Below are 23,013 nucleotides of genomic sequence, written 5' to 3'. Positions count from 1 at the left end.
CTTTCAGGATTGATAATACCAATTGATTATGTACCTTTCTACATTGGTCTATAGCCATTTAATTAGTTAGTTAGTACGAATGAACGCAAGGTCCGCCTAGTCCTTACATTTTGAATTTATATCTTTTAAAAAAGCCAATTCAAAACAAGAGAGAATGCTATAGTCGAGTTGACCGACTATCAGATACCCGTTACTCAGCTAGTGTGAATGCGAACGCGAAATTTCATCATTTTTCTGGAATATCAAGAAATATTGGGAAATATAATAAGAAACATTTTAAAAATTGTTCCAAATTGTGGGTTTGACCGATTTGGCGGGTTTAGGGCGTTAGAGGGGGCGTGGCAACATGGGTCAAGAAACTTGCGCGGCGTCTTTGTCTCTTTGTTTGTATGCTGAATCTCAACCTTATAGCTTGAGAACTCAATTGCGATTCGCTTGCAAAGGCGTTTGTTCAATTCGATAGAGAAAAGTCACTGAAGAATTACAATACAAAAAGTGAAAAAGCCTTGGAAAGCGAATCAATATAGACGATATGAAATGATCTGATATTTCTAATTTGTGATTTGTATTCTTCAGCTATGCATTGTCTTTAATATCATTAAATATTTATCTTCTGACTAGGACTTCAAAAACAATAACAAGCTCATCTCTGTAAATCTATCAGGTAGGGTTGCCATCCATCGATAACAGGGGAGCCAGTAGTGTTGGTCACTGAAATGGCAATTCTGTTAAGAACTCGTTTCCAGAAACTTCCCCAGGGCACTTTTTTTCTGAGCCAAAAGGACAAGTCATTACGACTGAGGACTACGACCAGTGTATCGCTCTATAATCGGCAAATTGTATTTATTCGTTACTTAAATAACCAAGACTGCGCCAAGTCATAATGAAGCACATAATGGAAACGAATCTACCGGCATCCATTTGGGTAGGTTCAAGAGTGTAATATTGGTATTTTGCGTCTTGCCTAAAATTGTATTACCTTGCAGATGAACAAGAGTTCTCCCGAGCCAAGTTTTGCCACGTCCAATGGGGTGAAAAATAAGACTGTGTCCTTTTCGCGATTCATCCACACCGATCGTGTCGCAGATGGCCCGACCAATGCGGTTCAAAAGAAGACTGTGTTCTTTTCGCGATTCGAGCGCACCAATCGTGCCGCAGAGAACCTGACCCGTCCATTGGCCAGCATGAAACCAAAACAGGCTGTGGCTTCCACCTCGAATGAGCCGTTCTTTGCCAGCAACCTGAAGTACTATCCCCATCTGCCCCAGCCAGCTTTTGTGGGCAACTACCAGACCTATGCCGAAATCAAAGGCCTCTGGTTGGATGGTCATTTCTCCCAAGCTTGTAACACCACCCCGTCGCCGGCGCAGCCGCGTCGTCGTAATTCTATTACCAACGAGTTCCCGGATGATCCACCTAAGCGAGCTCCCAACCGCCGCTACTCGCTTGTCCGCCGCAACTCGATTAACCCCCCAATTGCCAATTTTGCTATGCCCGTGCTGATGGAGGAGAATGAAGTGCAGGATCTAAATGAGACCAGTGGCTCCACCAAGCCAGCTACATCGACATCGAAAGGCGCAATCCCGAAGCAGCCCAAGAAGTTCCCCTTAACCTTCTAGAAATGCAAGGACTAATAAATCAAGTTAGCTGGGCGCTACGACTATTGGGGCGACTTATGCAATTGGGTATATGGTTATCTACACCTCGGATCGGCTCGTTTGGCTTATGATCACGTAGAGGTGCTTCTGTTTAGGTTGAACCAATCGGAAAATGCGGTCATATAGCACGAACCCCGAACATGACGCAATTATCCATATGAATGGCTGTTTGCAATTGGTTTACCTATTGGCTTTATATTCTGTGAAAATGGATCAGTAGCCGATGGATGGATCAGTAGCCGAGACGATCTAGACATGTCTGTCTGTCCGTATCGTCGGGATCTCAGGAACTATAAATGCTATAGGTAAGATTCAGCATACAGATTCTAGAGACAAAGACGCAGCGCAAGTTTGTGGACCTATGTTGCTACGTGCACTCTAACGCCCTAAAGCCGCCAAACCGGTCACGCCCACACTTTCGAACAATTTTTAAATTGTTTCTGATTTTATTCCCAAATATCTATTGATATCCCAGAAAAATGATGAAATGTCACTTTCGCATACACACTATCTGAGTAACGGGTATCTGATGGCCTCTCTTGTTTTGATTATAATTGTTAAAACTAGAGGTGTATTAACATCAGTAATTTATGTTCATATGGTCATTCGGTTTTGGTCAGGTTACGCATTAGCCTCTTGTTTTTGGGTCGTATTGAAGATATGCTCCACACACTTTATACGTAGTCCACCGGTTCTATGCCCAGGACTGCCAGAGCCGTATTCAGGACATGATCAGGTATATCCTGGCGTACAAGGTCGGTATAAGTTCATCGCGCGTCTGGAGAAGGACCTTCTATAATAGAAGCGACTAAAGACGCCAACCAGGTTTATTAAAATGGGAGGACTAGTTCTAATGCCTTGCCCAAGATAGTAAAGAATAGTAATAGTACTAGTAGTAAGATAATGCTCGCGAAATAAAGTCGCAGACCTATCCAGCGGGTTGATCGCTCCTATCGTTTTTACGCCTTGGGAGCATTCTTTTTGTGCTCCATAATTGAGTTTAAGAAAGCCTCGCCCATTGGACCCACGTTCCCATGTCCTGGACAATTGCTTGGACGGGATTGCATTGTCTGCGGTGATTGACGGGCGTTTGATGGCAGCCGGACTTGTTTGGCGAGTGACATTTGTTTAACGGAATTAACGGGTGTGTGCGAAGAGCTTATCTGCATGCTGAATTGGAATGAAAGGGCTCTGAATCACAGCCACCACCATCGGATGGGACGGATGGTGTCCATGTGCGTGTGGACCTACACATCCATCGAAATGGATTTAAAGGAACGGAAATTTGAGGCAATGTACGATGTCCGACAGGCGAAGGCGCTTTGTGGCTGTCCAGTTGTTCAGTGGTCCATTGGTCCAGTGGTCCCAGTCTAACCTTCGTCCAGCGGTCTTCTTGATTGGCATAGGAAGTGTATAGGTCTTCCAACGTGCTGCTCTCGATTCCGATTTAAAAGCGATTTCAGTTGCTAAACTTGCACGGCCTGACGTCTACGAGCTTGTCGACCATCACATCACTCTGGTTACACCCAATCGAGCCTCCTACTCGTATGTGCTCCACAGCCGTTCGCATGTTTGGACAGCAGTGAGTCGGAAACCGAAGAGTTTCCCGGCAATTGAACACGGTTTCATCCTCATCACAGACGTCATCAGTTTGGCAGCTCACCATCGCATCGTCATAGCCATCGGCTGTGTATCGGTATTGACTTTGGATGGCCAAGACCAGCAGGGTCCTTTTTTGATTTCTTTGCGGACTTCAAGACCTTGTGCCTAGTACTGTACCAATTCAGCTTCGACAGCTATTCGCGGAATTAATTAATTCCGGTTTTACTTTCTTTTTTTTTTCTTGGTCGTGAAATGGGACAAGATGCTACCGAAGAGCATTTCGTCCATTGCCGGCAAAAGTGGATAATTCAACTATGATTGACTGACAAGGGTAGATTAGAGGCACTGACAATCGGCCACCGTCTTTCTGCACAATCCTTTCTGGGATTAGCTATTTGTTTTAGTTTCTGCTCGGCGCCCTCTGTTGTTTAGCAACTGTCGCTCCGGCTGTCATCAAACAGTTTGCGTTTTGGCTTAGCCAAGTTGCTAATAAAAGAATGCTTCCGTTTATTTGCCTGCCCTTTCGACTCGTTTCATTTTCATTTTCAAGCTGAAGCCTGTGCCTGAGCTGGCTGCCCGAAATCGACCAGGATATGAGGGCAGGGGAAGGACCCACCGATCAAATGAACAAATGAGTTGTGCTTAATCAGGTATCGAAAATTAATTTGTTCATGCTTCTGTGGTTGTTGTTACCGTGTTTTATGCATGAGGACTTGCTCACCCATTGGACCCACTCGCCATGCTATACATTGGCTCATTCGAGTGTCAAATGAGCCACACAGATAGCCGGCAACCGAGCAGGAGCTGCACAAGCTCCGTGGCCTGGGTCTCCCCAAGCTCCTGTTTGTCGAAATCCTTTGAGACGTGTCAATTATGAAAAACGGTTTCACCCGCACCTCCTGCTATCAAGTGCCCTTTGCATTAGCACACGTCACCGAACCCAACCGCAGGCACCAATATGCAACCAAATACCTGAGCCTGCTCCTCACTCGTACGCTCCTCCACGCCTTTCAAGCCTGCCGGGACATGCTCCGGCACTGGTCCAAGGTTCACAGGAAGATGTGACCCAATGATTTAAGGTCCAAACCAGACATTGTCTGGAATTTCGGGCGGAGGTTCTTCAAGCCGACCTCCGTTGGCCGCAAAAAGCGGCACGAAACATATGGAAAGGCAGGCAATGGCGGCTGGGAAATACTAGAATATGACAATATAGCTCTTGATTTACAGTGCCATAAATCCGCTTTATGGTCACACAGGGTCAGTCGCTGCCAGCAAACTTTCTGTGTTGGCGTGGTAATCAGATCGAGAGCAAGCCGGCCTGTCAGAAATGCCCTACATTAAATCAACTACGAGTAAGTTCTATTCGCGTAGAACCTGTAATTACTGAAAATCAGGCATTCAGATGTGACTTTCCGCATAAAATTCGGAATTATGGACTTAAATAATGGTTATTCAAATACAGTCCAGCCGGCTTTCGCCGAGACAAACTCTCGATTTTGCATTTTCAGGCTTACCCCACTAAACGGTGCGAAAAGGACGAAAAGGACTCGGCGAGCTCAGTTCGATCGAGTTCAGTTGCTGGCGCATTCGAACAATGCAGGGAAAACAGAATTGAAATGAAATGAATCAAATTGAAAAGCCAGCGACAGTGGTTGTGCAAACACACGGGGACACCAGATACGGCAAACGCATTAAGACACCACCGTGAGGCACGGTGCGGCATGTGAGGCTGTGAGGCTGTGAGTGTATCCGTGGCAGCTCGCACGAGTATATGAATAAATGCGGCTCAAACGCTGGATGACTGACTTGTAGCCGGCCCAATTGAAAAACGCTCATGGCACGAACGGTGTGTGGGGCTTTAGGTTGAATGTCGAATGTGTCCCATCAGCAGCGATTTGAGCGCCGAACAATAGTGTCAATGGCGGCCACCTGTCCATCCATCCCCATCCCCATTCCTATCCCCATCGCCATTCCCGGCCACAGCCCATCCCTTCGAGCATTTAACTGCCATTCGGCGGGAAATACTCTTCCAATGATTCGCCCCACTTGGGTGGCATCGCATCGCATCACTTGCAAGCCTGTGCTCTGAATAACATCTCCTTTGGGCTTTTTGGAATCAAGAACATGCGGCAGCATACGCTTAAACACCGTTTAAATAATCCTACAATCGTTGCGGTTCCTGTGGCTACCCCGCATCTGGTATTTATTCCAGTCAATTCTGGACCAGCACACCTCTTTGGCCATTCTGCCGCCTGGCGGCCTCGTAAAGATGCAGAGCATTCAGGCGTCGATGGCTGGACATCGAATCCTGGCTCTTATTTTTTTTTCCTTTGGTCATTCTTGAACAGAGCGGTTGTGCGGCATGTGTGGGTGTCTGAATTTTTCCAATTTATATAAACAAAACATTTTAATTTCAGAAATTTAATTAAACAACACACCAGATGCGATGATAGCATACGTGTCGTACGTTCGTTGCCCATTGCTTATTGCCCGTCGCCCGTCGCCCATAGCCCATAGCCCATTGTCCTTGTCCGCTGGCGCTGACGGAGCCTTTCAATCAGGCCCGCCGCAAACGATAATGGTGCCAATAATAAATTAGCAGGGTCGGCCAACAGAACCTCGATATATTGCCCGATCTGCAAAGTCCTGCTCTCGAGCTGCTCACACACACACACACACACATGCCCAGGCATGAGTGGGTAGGACACGTGCACGTGGGCAGGACATGTGCCAGCGCCACCACAAGCGGTATTCAATATACTCAACTCATTAGAGTACAAAATCGGTTAATGGCTATCGGCGGGGTGTCTTCGGCGGTGGTTTTAAAGCTTGCTGCAGCCCGCCGTGCTCGATCCCTTTGGCTCACATCCGGTTTCAGGGCAGTGGACACTATGTTATTTGCATAGAGCAGTTTTTGGGGGAGTACGACCCTTCAGCGCGGTCGAAACTAATTAATCGGAAAATAGCTGACCGCCTCCAGTAGCGGGACCTGGGAACTGGAACCCTTTTTGGTTAGGCGGCAGGCAGTGTCTGCGGAATTTAAGTGCATATTAGTGCATGGATACAGGGAACCTTTCGTTTAATTAATTACCGAATGGGAATATAAAGATCAAAGCGATTAAAACCTCCACACGCTCAGGTATGGTTACTATTTATGTCGTCTTCCACTTAAGTGGGCACACGGACACAGCAGGATGGTCCTGCTCGTCCTGTTGTCCTCATGCCGATGCCGATGGGTTTGTGTCCGTCCGAAAGGTGTCGGTGTCGCTCAGATTCACAGGAGTGAAACAAATCCCTTTACTCATAATTCATTAATTTCTGTATTTAGATTTGAGCGCCTCGTTTTTTGCCAGAGCTTACTGAACCCAACCCTTTATCCGTTGGCCAGGACCATACCCAAACCCGCCCTGTTTCCTCCAAAGGACTCAGCAGGATACGTATGCGGATACGAGTATGGGCGATGCTCGCACGTGAGCTCTTTAGATATCTAGAACGGGTTTGTTGTCTTGCCCCGAAACCTATTGTGCTTTAAGGCCAGGATGGGCCATTTCAAATGCTCCTCGATTGCTTTTGGACTTTATAACTATGCTACAAAACTCTTTTAGACCGATTCGAATAACACGAAAGTGAAGGTATTGATTGTATCTGTTTAGTTGTCTTTAATGCAGTTAGTTTTCTTTCGGGATGAATGGCACTTGGACACCAACAATCCTAGGTGCTTTCCAGAACGTAGGCACTTGAAATATATAGGCCGCTGTTGCAGAGCCTCGAATGCACAGCAATTTAAATGCCGCATGTCCATTCCAAATCAAATTATGTTGTAAATTCATTTTTCCGCATCATCACAATGGGGAAAACGTGTAGTTTCGAAAAAAAGTGTATGCTAACGCAATGATGTGCGGTGGGCGAAAGCCAAAGCGCTTCTGCCAAAGGCATCCTCCCCGCTAGGATCCCATTCCTCCCAGGGATCCGCGGGACAGGACAGGACAGGACAGAACAGGACAGGCAGGACAGACAGGACGGCTGACTGGCTACATCAGTGGCAACATTTGATGACTTTATTGCATGTCGCTGGACAGGAGGGGCGGCAACTGACCGAGCCTGCTAACAAAGTAAAAGAGGCAGAAACTTCAACAGGACAACGTTTGCTTTTAACGTTAATTTATGCAACTTTTGTCAAACGCATCGAGTTTGTCTGTGCCCGCTCACTTGTTGGAGTGTTCCAGTTGCAACAGCCGCCAGGCGACAGCTTTGGCGCTCCGCCAGGATCAAGAGTGGGGCCAGGATGGGGGCTGGGGCTGCGGTTTCTGCCGGCTTCGTTTTGGAAAACAAGGTGCTGGGAGATGGGAGCTGGGCGCTGGCTGCCAAGCCCAAGCAACTGATTGGCTCTGGCGCGTTTGTAGCAATACGTTTGCCCATTGTTGGCGGGGATTGTGCGTAGGTGTTGGTTTCATTTTGTTTGCATGTAACCGGATGCACTTCCGCTCAGTGACAACGGCAGAAACATCAGCATCAGCATCAGCATCAACATCAACAAGAACAATAAGAACAGTAATGCCAGCAATTCAATAAAGTTTCACTGTGCGCCGCGTCCACCTCATAAATAAGTAGCACAGGCAAAGCCAGCGGAGGCCACCGCCACTACTACCCTTTCTATTTTATGGATCCCTAAAGATTGTTTTTATACCCTAATCCTCTTATGATGCCAAACCAAGCAGATAGCAGAGAGTTCTTCATCACAAAACGGCCATAAAGAGACGCGCAGCCATCAAATCTACTGTCCAAAGATCCCAACTAACGATCCCTATCACTGTCTGGAATTTTGAAAAAATTAATATTTTTTCAAAATTTTTCATTTTTGTAAGGGGTAACATCACCATTTTTTGAGTAAAATGGCCAAAATTCAATATTTCCAGCCTGGTATGCCATTCGATGGCAAATTTTATCACGATTTCAACGAGGTATGACATTCCATATTCAGACGGTTCCGTTCTTTTCCTGAAGACAAAACAACAATTATAATTAGCATAAAATCTAAATTAGGCAAAAATACGCATTTTTCTGAGGGTTTTTCTTCATAACTTTCTTGAAAAACGTCGCACAGCCATAAAAATTACTTTTTTATGCAGCTAATGATCCCAACTAACGACTCCTATCACTTTCTAGGTATTTCCAAAAATTTATATTTTTTCAGAATTTTCCAATTTTTGTAAGGGGTAACATCATCAAAATTTGCGAAAAATGGCCGAAAAATAGAATTTCTTTTTTTGAACTCAGTTCGATTGGACATTTAATTACGAGCTCAACGAGGTATGACATTTAATATTCAGGCAATTATTTTTAAAGTTATTGCAAAAAAACGGATTATTTGATGACCGGAATTCGGAAAAACGACTTTTGCAAAAATCGTGATTCTACAAACCGAATTTTAGTCATCACGGAGGTGTAAGTTATGTCATAACTTGGTTAAAAAAAACAAGAAAGGCATAAAAATATCTTTTTGTATTAGTATCTAAGAGCCAAGTTGGATGCAGATGATGAAAATTCGGAAAGAAACGGTTATCTAAATCCAGACGGTAAAATTCGCCTTATAATGACTTTGGTCAGCGACAATCTCGGTATTTAAATCTGTCATCGTTGGTTGCTCGAATGTGCGGAAACAGGGGACGGCGTTCATTTGCACGGCCGCACATCATAAAACTACGGTAATAGTAGTCTCATCGCCCGCGCCAAGTGCCTTCATGAGTGAAATGAACGAGGAGCTGGTCCACGACAGTGGCGCAACGCCTGTGTGCCCCTGCCCGACCCACACCCCTGGATTACAGAAGGATCCCGATGGGTGCGAAGGGAAGGGGCCGCTTGGTGGACACCCCTGCCTCGAGTTTCCGGAGGAGAAGCCGCCGGAGTCGCTGGCTGCCTCGGAGGACTCTCTGCGCATGACCGCACCGAGCGTGTAGATGCCGTAGGTGCCGAGTAGCCTGTGCCGAGTGCCGATTGCCGATTGCCGATTGCCGAGTACCTGTTGCTAGAGAGCGAGCAACAGTTGAGAGCTTAGAAGAATGCAAGTGTGCGTGGCGCTGCGAGTGTGGAGGTGACCAGCTGCACTGGTAGTGGTGAGCCGGATAGCAACAGGGGCTGCAGCAACAGGCTGCAACAGGCAACTCCGCCCGGCTGCTTGGCTGCTTGGCTGCCTGGCTGCATAACTGCCAACGGGCTTGGACGCAATAATCAGTTTGTCACAGTGCTATGCTCCGCTGGTTAAAGTTGTGTAAGCTCTCCCAGACTCCGGCTCCGGATCCGAATCGGACTCCCGTGGGCGGATGGGAGGTTTAGGGCGTTCGGTAGCGGAAGGAGCGCCCGGAGGCGGCAATCTTGCGAGTATATCTGAGTGCGGCGAGCGCAGGCCAAGCTCCCCAGGCTGACGGGATGCAAGAAGGTGTTCGGAGCGAGTTGGTCGAGAAATCTAGGCCCTCGACCCTGCAAAGTACAAACGCAGGCAGGGATTATCCCTTTGGCTGGCGTAAGGCAGCAGGTGCAGCTTATCCAAGCAGGAGCAGGAGCACGAGCTCGAGAAGAAGCCTCGAGAAGGGGAGTGAGCCCCGGAGTTCTTGCTGCTCGCCTCTTTCGCGGATATGTGTGCACTTGCGGATGCATCCGTCGTTAATTTGCATTAGTGCGCTGTACCGTCAGCATTAGGTTTCCAGCATAGCCCCGATTCTATCGCCAAGCCCCGAGAAATCCTGCCTGTTGCGGCAGCGGGCGCGTCCTGCGTGTCTGTATGCAGCAGGACGCCGAAGTCCGGGTCGCTGTGTGGGTGCGGCTTGCAGGGGCGGGCAGAGCATGAGATGCGCATGTATTGGTCGGTGGGCCTCCTGCCTGTTGCATACAACTCCTGCATTTGATAACGCGCAGCAACAGGCTGACACTGACCACACCACCTGCATCCTGCGGTAGGTGTGCGCCACCGCAGACTGCAAGCTGTAGACTGCAGGCATGGATGCTGATGGTGGGTGGGTGGTTGAAGGTGATCCATGCCACCACCGCGCACCTGGGCGAGGAACGCTTTAAGCCGCGCTAGCTCTGATTTATGCCTAGCAGCGAACTCCGTGCGTTAATTGCTCGACTGCGTGGAGCTCAGCACATTCGTAGCCCGGCACTGTCTACGGATTTTCGTGCATATCCTTCTCTCCCGGTCTGGTGCTCCTTGGGTGTGTCGTTTCGTGTTTACTGTTGCTGTCTTCGTATTTTTCCGCAACTTTTCATTCAAGCTTTTGTTTTTATTCACACAAATGTGTGCTGCACAGACACCAGCACACATGCATGCATGCCATCCACAATGCCATCCCACCCAGCCATCGTTGGTGCGGGCGGATGCTGCTGCCTGTTGCGCGACTTGCAGGCCCATCAAATGGCCAGAAGCAGGAGCAGCAGCGGGAGCAGGAGCAGGAGCGGGAGCAGGCACAGACGACGCTCGTCCGCCAATATATAGCATCCGAAATGGGCAACGAGAATCGCAATCGCGCGACTCGGGCGACGAGTCTGCGTGTCTACGTGTCTACGTTGCAATGTGCCAAGGTTCAGGTTCAGTCGTGCAACTGCCGCGTCCCAAGGCAGTTTAGTGTGCTTCCACGGAACCGGGCACACATCACATGGCGCACACCGTGCCGCACATAGCGTACAACAAGTTGTAGGCGCTCCATGGCGTTACACAACTAGCAGCAGTATTGGAAATTGTTTGTTCAAATTTTGTTGTTGTGCTTTTTTCTGTGCAGTGTTCGATTCTCAACGCCGCTGCCGCCGTCGCCGACGCTGCAGCCAGCCAAGTTCCATCGGATGGGCAGGTAAATAAACACTTACCAGGGCCAAAAATCGGCTATTACTTCCATGTACATGTATGTAAATGAGCCCAAACGCTCGACGCCACCAATCGAGCATGTACTCCACTATGTAGTGGCACGCACACATACATATGCATGTACGTGCTGCATTTAATTTGCATGTAATCTAATTAGGCCCTCCTGGGAGAACACGCTGCAAAGCTTCAAGTGTCCCCTCCTAAGGACATCCATGGCATATGGCAGGCACATATGGCTATGTGCCATCTTCTCACGTGCCCGATTCCTCGGTCCTCGCCGGCAGGTCCCTGCAGTCCGTCACCCAGAAGTCGTTCAAACGCACCAAAAACGATCTCTGTGACATATTAGGTTAGGTCGCCTTGCTAGCACCTTGAAATGGCTCCAAAGCCACCTGCATAATAATTTTTGCAAAATGACGTTGCAGTGCAATACTCGTATGTAATCCCAAAATGAATACTGGAGCTGGAACTAAAGCTGAACGTTTGGTTGTAGAATTATATTTAGATAAATACCGCTTATAGAGAAAAGCCAGCCAACGCCATTGAAAGGGTTAACTGGAAAAGCGGCTAAGTGAATCAAAGAGTCCAGAAAAAGTCTGCGACTAAAGCGGCAAAAAAAAGGTGAAGAAGGAAAGCCCAATCCAGAACTACACCATGGATTGTGTATTTGAGCTGCTGTATGCTCATCTGAGAACTTGGCATCCCGTTAACTGCGCTGTGGGCGGAAGTGGCAGTGGGAGTGGGAGTGGCAGTGGTCGTCCGTGGGTCGAGTGAGCGCACACTCGCGTAATCATGATTAATTGCAGTGTAAATGACTTGGCTTTAAGCAGCCACGGCATTCCACGCTCCCCACCCGGCGATGGGTCCATCGAAGGAGCCACCTAATGCCGAAGAACCCAGCAACAGACCACTGGCCACGGCCAACGAAGTCACATCTACTTGTACGCGGACAGAGAAGGAGCTCCGGCTGGGGCGCAAATGAAAAGCCAATTCCAGGGAACCTCCGGACAAAACTGCGGCAAAACAACATAAAGTCAGAACAAAGACAAGGAGACAAGCGTCGGATTCCGACCAGAGAGCAGAGTGGTCCAGGAGCAGGAGCAGGAGCAGGACCCGGACGACCAAGACCAAGAGCGTTTGTGCCGACTGTCCATCGTGATAAATAATTTACTCGGCACCCGCTTGCCACACAGATATGCACGTTGAGTTGGCGTTAACAATTTACGGCTGCAAATTGTTTTGACCCGAGTTTGCGACCTCGCGACTTCCCACAAAGCGCCCAATTGCGCGCCGGCCAATCAGAGCTGAAATAGTTGGTAGTTAATTGTGCGAACGAACCTTGGCTTAATGATGATATATATGCCGCCGAAAGGTAGCTCTATAGAAGACACATACACATAAGCTTTTAGCACTTATTAGATGTTTATGAGAGCGGTGGAGCCCAAAATGAAGCTGATTTAGTGCAAGAGCAATCGAAAAACTGTTACAGTCCGTCCTTCCAGCTTCATAAAGCTTGAAGCGCGGAGTGCCAGGATGCGAGGATGCGAGGATGCGAGGACGCAAGGGTGCGGATGTGGGGCTGCGAGCTGGCTTTGTCCAACTTTGCAAATGCTGACAACAGGAAATGTTATCTTCATTACTACAGCCCGTTTCGCTCTGGAATTCCCGCCCTCGCATATCCACTTTGGGAATCCACGCCAAACGTCCGCCAGAAACTTTAGCACTTCACCTGATGACGCGCCCGCGTTCGTAAATACCGGATTGGGATAGCGTCTCTAGGTTGGACCCCCCGACCCGGCCAGTCCAGTCCAGTCCAGGCAGATTGCCCATCCGGACGATGGACGGACCGCGGACAGACAGACCTTCAGCCTTCACTTTTGCTGCCCTTTTTAGCGCCACGCTTATCCGCCTTATGCACGTCGCAAATCCAGACATCCATCTCTCCATCGCTCCGCTCCTTGCCGACTAAGTAAAATTTTTAGCTAATTTACTTCGCTTCTCGCCTCGCCTCGCCCCGCTCATTACCCTGTTTCAACTTCAACGCGTTTGCTTCGGCACTTTGGCTAAAGTTTTCACGAAACCTCCGCGGAAAAGCCACTCCAGCCATCATCATCGGCTGCAAAAGGAAAAGAAGATTAATTAGGGGAAATATGAGAGCTGTTTTAAAGAAATGCCCAGGCTGGCCGCGCGATACAATGAACTCGTCAGCCATCTCCAATCTGCGTCAGCCCTTTCAGTGGCATAGTGTACATACGAGGATACTCCGTGGAAGAGGACGTACCACAAATCCACTGTCAATGTCGAATCCGCATGACTTTAGCAATCGGGAGAAGGTCCAGTTTATGTGCCGCAGATGAAAGACCAGTGGCAGTGCGGAGCACCATAATCACCAGTGGGACTCCTCTTCTCTTCTCTTCTCTCCCAGTTGGAAAAAGTCCTGAAAACCAAGAAAAGGCAAACACAAGTTGGCCACAAATTGTCTTTAATCCGGAGGCCGGCCTCCTAAAAGTATGCAAATAAAATGAAGGCCAGACCCTCGCCGTCATTCGCACTTGCCGTTTGTTTGGCTGCTTTTTTCCTACGGCGCGCATTAAATCCCGTCCGTGTCCCATCCCAGCCCATCCCAGGCCAGACCATCCCGCCCGACCCTGCTCATTTATTTCAATTGTTATTTTTATCTGCAGACCCGCTAGTTATGCCACGCCATTTGTATATGTAGATGCAGCCACCCGGAGGAGGAAGCGCCGAGCTTTCAATAACTTTATGGTCCGTGGTCTGGTCGGAGCCGAGCCAAAACACACAATCCTCGTTGCTCGACAGTCGGTAGTCAACGGACGAGTGTCCGAACAGTCGTCCTTGCTCGGGATCCTTTTCGCTTTGTCTGCCTTTTCGTCACCAGTTAAAGCTCTTCAAGTTCGGTGGCATATATTGTATTCAGCTACCTTTACTTCCGCCGATACAGATACAGATACAGATACAGTCACAGTTGTGGCGCGTGGATATGCCTTCTCTTCTGAAGATGAAGGCGATCCTTGTTTTCGATCCTTTTCGAGTAACTTAATTTCGCAACACTTTCGCGGCTTCAATGAAGCCCCATCAATTGTCGCCTGATGCTGGCCAAGCAAATGATACACTTAAGTTGCCGCGACACATCCACTCGAATCTGTAGGTATGTATACCAGTGGACGAGGTCCGTGTGTCCACAGATTGGCTGCACAAGTGAGACAGCTCTTAATCGGTGGTGGTCTGTTCTGTAAAAAATGGAAACGTTTCGTTTTGCACGTTCGGACTTAAATGTCAGCACGTGACTTAATTCAGTGTCCCGACTGGCCCTTAAAGGCCTTCAGCTCCGCTCCGCTCCGGTCCACTCCACTCCATCAGCATGTGATGTGGGGCAAAGGAACGGCTAGGTGTCCTGCCGTTCGGTGCCGTCCACAGCTGAGCTCATAAATTGCAATAATAATTTAAAAACCTTTGGGAAAGAATAACAGCCTTCCGCACTCCTGTGCTTCTGCGACGAAGGACCCGTGCTGGAGGTGCCACAATTGTTAAGCGGACAGATCCCGAGCTATTAAATCCGAGCACTTATGAGCACAATGCAGACTGCAATCTGGACTGGACGCCCTGCACTATTCCAGCTACCCGGCTGGATCTCCGGTGAGACGTGGTCATTAGGGTAGTGGTCACTTGGTGCGCGGCCATCACACCGCCAGACGATCAGAGTAGTTGCATTGGAAAGCCATTTTCCGCTGGCCACACGACCGCGAAGTGCCACAAGCTCCAATGTTGCGCATAATTTGTTGGGCCAATTCATGCCAACGACAACATGTTGTTGCCTTGTGACTCCGTCATCTGGGTGATGCTCATCCTGCCCAGCTCTTCGTGCGATAGCATTTTGTGTGTCGGGAAAGCCGCACAATTTGGGTTTCATTTTTGTTGCCTTTTCCAGCTGCCGTTGGTGTTCGGTTTGGTTTGGTCGGTGTATTAGTGTTGGCTTTATACCCGCACTGGCTCCTCCTCCTAGCACTCCTCTTGTTTTGCATTGCCATCGAAGTCAGACAAAGCGCAGAGCACAATTCTGTGCAAATGTTTCACAATCAATTTTAAATCGCACATTCCATGAATGCGACGTCAGCCGCTTATCGTACGTACGCCTGACCCCATGGACCCCATGGACTCCATCCTACCAACAGGATGGCAGGCCTTCAGTTCCTGCTGTTCCTGCTGTTCCTGCTCTTCCTACTGTTGCTGCTCCAGCTAGTGCTCGTGCTCCTGCTCATGCTACCGACTCTGTTTCTGTTTCTGGCTCTACTCTGGGTCCGGTTGCTGTTGCCAATCCGTGCCAAAATCGATTGGCAACCATTCTAAAAGCATTTTGTGCAGCAATCACAATTTCCTTTTAGCGCCGCGGCACACAGATACATACCAACACCAACAGGCCCACTGCACCCGCCACACACCCGCACCCACATACAGACCCACACCCACACCCAAACCAACGGGGGGTACGACGACGACGGTCCTGGACAGGCAGCCATTCCAGCCAGCCAGCCATTTGCACAATATGGCAACGATCATTCGCACCATGTGACGCTGTGCTCTTGGCCCGCTTCTAGTACTTGTACCTGACCCTGACCAGGAGCTGGACCGGGAGCTGGACTTGGCTGTGGTCTTGGTGCCTGCCTGGTCCTGGCTCGTCCTGGTGCTGCTCCTGCTCCTGCTCCAGGACCTGTCCAGACGCTGACCCCATGCTGTTAGCCATTCCCTCATTCCTTCCGATGCAATTATACAGCGGGGGCGCGGGCTGGCAAGCTGTGGAAGCCCGGAATCCACTTCATCCATGATTTAGCATTCTTTTTGGCTATAGCTGATTTTTTGCGACTCGCTTTCTGGTCCCCTGGCCTCTCGGCCGTGGCACAAGGATAAATACGTATTATATGTACCTACATTTATATGTAAGCTGCATGCCTACCTATGTACATATATACCCACTGCTCGTACTATATATACAAACATGTACTGCTGTAGATTGTCCTTTTAACTTTGCGCTTGTTAGCTGTTGCGTCGCCCTAAAGAAGGAGATGAGATTGGAGATGCGAGATGCGAGCTGCGAGGTGAGGCTATATGGAAGGGGATGTTATGGGCTGGGGGCTTGGCTTGGCTGTGGCTGCAGACCGGTATCCCAGCATCCCGGCATCCACTTCGTGGAAAAAATTGAAGAAAATGTATACGAAATTCGTTTTCATTGCGTTTTCCACTGGCCCGGCCCGGCCCAGCCCAGCCCAGCCCGACCCGACCAGACCAGACCCTTCCCAGCCTGGAAGTTCGCGCCGTCTTCGTCTTCGCCTTTGCCTTGGTCCTCGCCATCGCCATCGCCCTCGCACTAACCTTTGGCTCCATCTTCATCAGAGCCTCCAACCGACGGCGTAACCGTCGTAGTCGCATCGCACTCCGGATGAATAGCCCCGCAAGCCCGCAAGTCATGGATGTTGCAATTTAAATGGATTTATTCATTTGCCATTTGGGTGCCCGGACGGAATCCAACCGAGGGGTTGGACGCGACAGAGATGGGTTTCATATTTCCTTCACGGTTTCGGGAATCAAGTGAAGACGTAGAAGCGCATCCAGGGTAACTGCAGTGATCAGTGGGAATTGTGCTAGTACAAGTACAAGCCTAAACAGTAGGCCCATCACCACATACAAAGTTGGTACTTAAAGTCAGCGAACAGAAAGCTGATGTTCTAGCCCATCACGATGTAAATTTGTAATAATGCATACGAGTCTGCGATTTGTTTGCTGCGCAAAGTCGAGGTTCACGAGAGGGATTTGTTTGCCGATGGATAGAACAAACTGACTGACTGCTTTCGCGAATCCCGCCCATTGCGGCCACATTCCTTTTCCACTGTAGATACATACATATGTATCTGCAAGGTGGCGCAGTGAATTAGGCTTATAGTTGTCACAGAGGAAATCATTTAAATTTAAATGCTGTAGGCCGCTCGCGGCGGAAGTCGGCCAGCCCACATAACACACTGATATACTTATATACTGATATTCCGCAGACCTACTTGTTTGTGGAATGTTTGCAGTTGCGATACAGGAATGCCATCCCCGCCTGCCTGCCTGCCTGGCATGGATGTAAGCCAGAAATATCGGGAGGGTGCAAGACAAACAAGCCCAACAGGCACCATTAGGCAGTCAGTCAGTCAGGGTCGAAGATGGGTAACTGGGTGCTCTTCGGTGTTCTTCGCTGCTTTCGGGTGGCGCGGGACTGACGGTATACGGTATACGGTATACGGATTCCGGAATCCAGAATCCAGAATACGGAATACGAAATCCGGACGCGGGTGGCGGCAGACGGCAGGCAGATGGTGGGTGGTTAGCTCACTGGCACTTCGGCATAATAGCGCTTATCTGCATAAATCAATATCTTGGCTTTTAACAATCTTAATAATGCGAGGGCCTTCGACAACCGACAACCGACAACCGACATCGACATTCGACAGCCTGATTGACTCGCAGGCCTGTTGCTCTTCCGTTGTCTCAGTGGAGCCCAGTGGAGCTCGGTGGAGCTGTACACACCCGCGATTTATTTGGTTTCTGCCATAATCGCGCGTTCCCAGCGCTCACCTGTCATAAACTTTGGGCCAGTGACAGCAGTTCATTTACATTACACTGCCGCACAGCCCACATAGTCGCCTTGGGCGCCAAAGTCGCGGAATGGTAAAACGGAGCGAACCCAGAGTCCCAGGAATCGCTTTTCAGCAGCTTTGGCCCCGCGGCCATCGGAATCCGCTATCCTCGTTAGAACACCATTATGCTCAAATGCTGGTACGCAGTGCGATTCAAATTGACTTGGTACGGGCTGTTTAGTAGGAGGTCTTTCTCATAGTTGGGTTCTCATGGGGTGAATGTAACATTTGTGCTTTGCATTTGATTGGTCATTGGGAGTGCTAAGCCTTCGAGCACACACAAGTGTGATTAAACAGCAATGTGCTCAATCTACGGGGAGTGAAAGTGAAAAGTTTGCACCTGCTTGCAGTTGCATGGGCAAACTGAATCTGGGTGAGAACAGGACCGACATGTGTACGTCTGTTGTTGAAGGCGCTCCGAGTCGAAAATTTCGTTCCTGATTTCACTTTCCGGGGAGCTTGTGTTTTCTCTGCACCTCGGCAAGTTGATGCGATGGAAAACCGCTTAACATTAAGGCGCCTAAGACTGCTAAGAACCGACAAAGTAGCCTTTCAAAACAAAGCACCCTTTTGATTTTGGCCAAGCCACAGCTGCTGCATAGCCCCTATGGCCAGATAAGGTGGCAGAAGTTTCTCCGGGGCTTTGCTGTGGTTTTTCCCTCTCAATTTGGGCACTCAGTGGCGAACTAACTTCCAAATGTGCGCCTAAACCATTTGATAAGTGACCGTTGAGTTTCGGTATTTTGGCAAATCGCCGCGGAGTATGGTCCTTATTTGATGAAGCTGGCGATGCGGCAGCTGGTAACAACTTTAAGCGTCTTATCCCACGCCCAGCCAATGAAAATTACCCAACCGTTGACACAACTTTCACTGCAGCGCGTGAAGGCCATGGTGATGGAAAAACAGCGAGGTATCAACATCAAGGATGGCAGATTTCACAATTTCACAATTTCAAAATTTCACAATTTGAATTAACTCGGCTTCCCCGCCCACTTGAGACGAGATGATATCAGAATTGCCAACGCCAGGTAGTTGACACCGGCGCAAAGTGTGTCTACACGCACAGTCTGTGGAGTCTTTAATGCGTGCACAGTGGTACGGAACTGCATATTTAACCGGCCAACTTATGCCGCGCTATTTCGCGTAACTTTGGCCAGTGTTTCGGGAAGCGGGAGTCCCGCCCGCTCGTCGTGTGCACTTCCAATGGAGGTCAGCACCCCTGTTGACATTCCGTCATAGCATTCAAAGTAATTAACATTTCCCACCTTCAACTCAACCTTCCCCCCCCCAGCCCTCATCGGCATGGAATTCAGTTAAAGTCAGCGGGAGCAAGTCGAAGCGAAGACTTTTGTGTGGCTCTACCCTAAGGTGTCCGACATGAAATGCAATTAATTTTGTCCTCCCTCAACTTGCGGAGGACGAGTTCCCGAATCTAAGGTCATTATCCGATTTCTGACATCACTTGGCACCGGCACAGACACATCTCCATGGTTCACATGCAATATGCGAGTATCTGCAGCAACCTTGCAGCAGGCGCTTAACGCCCAACGCTTAAAGCCTGCAGATCCGATTTTGAAACGCCGTAATGCCACAGCCTACAGGCCTCCCGCCTGCGATCCGATCCAATTCAGTCCTGGATTTGCTGCCCCTCCACATCCACATCCACATCCGCTCCCTTCAGACCACCCCTGCTCCCGCATAAGCGCGGGCGTGCTGCGTGCCTCACTTTTAAGCAAAAACTAATTAAAAGTTGTGAGACATTTTTTGCCTCGTCTTGTTGCGTTTTGTTTTCGATAGCGGCACCTGCCCGAGATCCTGGAACGGGGCACCATACTCGTAGCTGCCTGGAAAAAAGCCCGAGTCGGAGGAGAAACCCGAGCAAAAGCCCCGGCTCGAGCTCCATTGCATTTTGTTTATTATTTACTGTTTACACCGACACCCAGCAGCAGCAGCAGCAGTGGTGTTCCAAGCTGAGCCCGACTGCGCCGCCTGGCTGGGAGACTTAGATCGAACCGACTACCAGATACCCACCACTCGGATTTCGTCGCAGTTAATATGGTCAGACTTTTACGAGTGCCAGCGAGCTTAGCCAGTGAACAGTGAAAAGGAAAGCTGCCAGTTGAATAAATAAATGGGTTCCCTTTGATTAAGCTGCTCAAAGTGTCGGGCATGCTTTTGTTTTTTTTTTGTTGCGAGGCCCGCCAATTTTCACCGGCTTTTTGTACAAAGTTGGCCATTGTTGTTGCCATTTCAGTATCTCAGACTTGCACTTGAAACGAAACGAAAGTTGCAGAATACAGAAAGACAACAATTGCACTTGCCATTGTGGATGCGTTCGTTTTCGTGGAGAATACACTTCCCTACTTGGAGTTCAAGCGACTAGTGGGGAACTCTGCGTTTTGATGGAAAACATTCAAGCACGCCCTTCAGAATTCTACCTAAATCGTAAGCCACAGCTCGGGGTATTTGGGTATGGAATCTCATGGGACAGTCCATTCTGTTTCCGGATTCGAGGGTATGCAACTGTCACTTGCGAAATCGCACGCTTATCACTTTTTGTTCCGCAAACTTTGGTCGTAAAAAAGAGTGAGTAGTCGCAGCATCCGTAACGCAGGTGGCAAATGAAATTGAAAATTCTTCTTTATTTGCTCCGCTATTCCCAGCTATCCGCAGAATAAATAAGCTGTCGCATTGTTTAATTGGCCCGCAAAATGCTAACGACGCTGGTCGTGGGCCCTTGCATTGTAGATGGCAATCATAAAATCATAAATGCCGGACAGTCGCTCACATACGGGTATGTAAGTGCACGCGGATCAAACAAGAACTGGCAGACTGGAGATTGCTCGCCGGAGTCAACTGGAAAATCGACCTGAGCAGCGGCGTAACCCATAACCCATAAAAACCATAAAATCGCACTGCAGGCGCACATGCAAACCCACTGTCCCCCTCCTCCTCCTGGCACATAAACAAGCTGGGGCCAGGGCACACAGCGTTATTGGAGACCCAAAAAGGATTTACGTATAGCTTTGGGGTAGATTTGCGTAATGAGTTTCCTGTGCAAATAAACACGCTAAACAGATAAAAGCATGCCAACGAAAATCTTCCCCGCAGTACACACAAAACCGTATGACTGTTAGACCGACCCGACCGAAAGGAAGGAAGTGGACTACTCGTAGCATTTTTCAACTTTTCCTTTCAATCGGCAATGTATTGATGTATCGGAAAATCGAAAGCGGCACAAGCACACACACTCAGAGGTGAATATAAATGAAACAAACAGCGGGACAGCAGTCGCCTTCAGCCAGGCTTGTGTTCAATTAAACATATTGAACGCATAATGAGAACGTTGGCCAGAGTTCATTTGTTCTCGAAAAAAGATCTGCGACAGCCCGACGAGACGTGCCAGCAAACTTAAAAAGCTCGCTTCGAACACATTAGCATAGATTATAGTGCTTTAAATGTGATGCTCTGCGTCTGTAGCGAGTCTGCGAACTCGTTCATTGTCAAATAGATATAAATGCGATTTACTTCTTGCTCGCTCAGGAAGTAGATTCAATTTATATTCATCTGTATGCTTATTTTTCCAGCATTATTTGTACTTTTCTGAGCGCCACGACCCATCACAGACGGGCACACACACATATACAAATTCACACACATCCAGAGATCTACTATATCCCCCCCCCCCCCCCCCCCCCCACTCCGGCGACAGTGATGATTTTAAACTTGTGATGTCTTTGCAGTTTCAATTTGTCATAAGCAGGATAGGAGGTACACACACACACACAGGCAGTTTCGTGAGCGGTGCGAGTATTGAGCAAGTATCTGTATCTCGGTGCGCAGGGGTTTTTGAGGTGGAAGTCATTTGGGGGACGGGGTGGGGGTCAGCATCACAGCAACACATGTTAACGGGCCGAAAAATAATTGACAAATTCCACATTTATTCGCTTTGCTGATTGATGCCTAGCACGGCCCCGAATCGCCCTTTTCTCCGTCGCTGCCAAAATCATTTAAAATAACATTTTCGCGTGGCCAGACAGACGGCGAGACACTGCCACGGAAGTCACTTAATTTCAGTTCATTTTCCGCGTTCACAATTCATATCCGCTTGGGTTTTAGGATTCCACAGTTGTCACAGGACAACTGTCGTGTCTGGGCACACAGATTGTTTCGAGGGAAATGAGCCACGCCAGACCGGCGATTCCAGCTCGGAGTGTTCGAGGCTTTCGGCGAGCGAAAAAAGCATGTACATTCATACATCGATGTACATATGTATGCAAATCCGTGTACTTGAGGTCAGATGACCTGGAACGATTCAAAATGATGTCCGGTCGCAGGCACGAGTGCGAAATTGGTTGCCGTGGTCGAGCACGGAGCCGCTTGGCGGCACCACCGCCGATTTTATTTGCCTCATATTTACATTAATGTGCCACACCACATCCACATCCACATCCACACCCATGCACCCATGCACCCATACACCCATATGAACACATGCCGCCCGGCCAGAGCAGCCAGACACTTAACTTAAGCTGTTGCCATTCCCAGGCACATATGAATATACGAGTATACGAGTATGAATGCTAGCACACAGACGCAGCAGATATCCTTGGCAGGCATTTCCCTGCAAATATTGTTGCTAAACAGCACATGAAAAACACTGTGATGTATGGAATGTCGCCCGCCTAATGAAAACACCAATTACTTCCGCACATTGGCACGTACCCACTCAAATGCTAACACTATTGGGCGGAACGGCACTCGAATGCAGGGCTCTCCTCCTTAAGAGCGCACATCTATATATGTAATTAAGTGTGCTTTTAGGGGCGCATTCAACGTACCTGCGTGGTCCAATGCAATGGACCCACGCCCCGACCCGCTCCGCCCATTGTTACATGTTGGTTGATTACGATCCCCTTCGCAGACCGCATCTGGTATATGGTATCTGGTATCTCTGGTGCTGCATTCTTTGCGCAATTGATATGCGAATGCCTGGCTCTGGGAATCTGGGATCTTAAAGGCGGCTTAAAGAGCCCTGGCTCTGGCTCAGGCTCAGGCATCAGCTTAGGATGAGATATGCACTCAGAGATACACACATAGACGAGACCCAGCCGCGCTGAGGCGGGCTCGGGCTAAAATGAAATCTGGCAGGCAATTAAGAGGGCGGAATTGTTAAATTATTGCAACTTTATGCCGCGGGAAGGCC

At 48.9% G+C, this 23,013-nt stretch overlaps 1 protein-coding gene across 2 annotated transcripts; it reads left to right on the top strand.

Annotated features, from left to right (window-relative positions):
• Positions 1-642: 642 nt before the first annotated feature.
• LOC117147436 lies at positions 643-1,625 on the top strand. 2 transcript variants are annotated; one of them, XM_033314317.1, is made up of 3 exons: positions 643-664; positions 734-925; positions 987-1,625. In XM_033314317.1, the coding sequence occupies exons 2-3, from the start codon at positions 884-886 to the stop codon at positions 1,617-1,619; spliced, it is 675 nt and encodes a 224-aa protein (XP_033170208.1). In that variant the 5' UTR covers positions 643-664; positions 734-883; the 3' UTR covers positions 1,620-1,625. The 2 variants fall into 2 exon arrangements, with proteins under 2 accessions (XP_033170208.1, XP_033170207.1); XM_033314316.1 differs by having other exon boundaries at positions 661-925.
• Positions 1,626-23,013: the final 21,388 nt, after the last annotated feature.

The sequence above is a fragment of the Drosophila mauritiana genome, chromosome X (assembly GCF_004382145.1).
Source record: "Drosophila mauritiana strain mau12 chromosome X, ASM438214v1, whole genome shotgun sequence".
In the NCBI taxonomy this organism is placed as follows: domain Eukaryota; kingdom Metazoa; phylum Arthropoda; class Insecta; order Diptera; family Drosophilidae; genus Drosophila; species Drosophila mauritiana.
The sequence above is the reverse complement of the archived record's forward strand: the minus strand, read 5'-3'. Positions and strand labels throughout refer to the sequence as shown.

Excerpts from the sequence above, each read along its gene's own strand:
- LOC117147436 (XM_033314317.1), top strand. The coding sequence starts at position 884 with ATGAAGCACATAATGGAAACGAATCTACCGGCATCCATTTGG. Across the intron at positions 926-986 it reads ATCTACCGGCATCCATTTGG|ATGAACAAGAGTTCTCCCGA; the intron begins GTAGGTTCAAGA and ends ATTACCTTGCAG.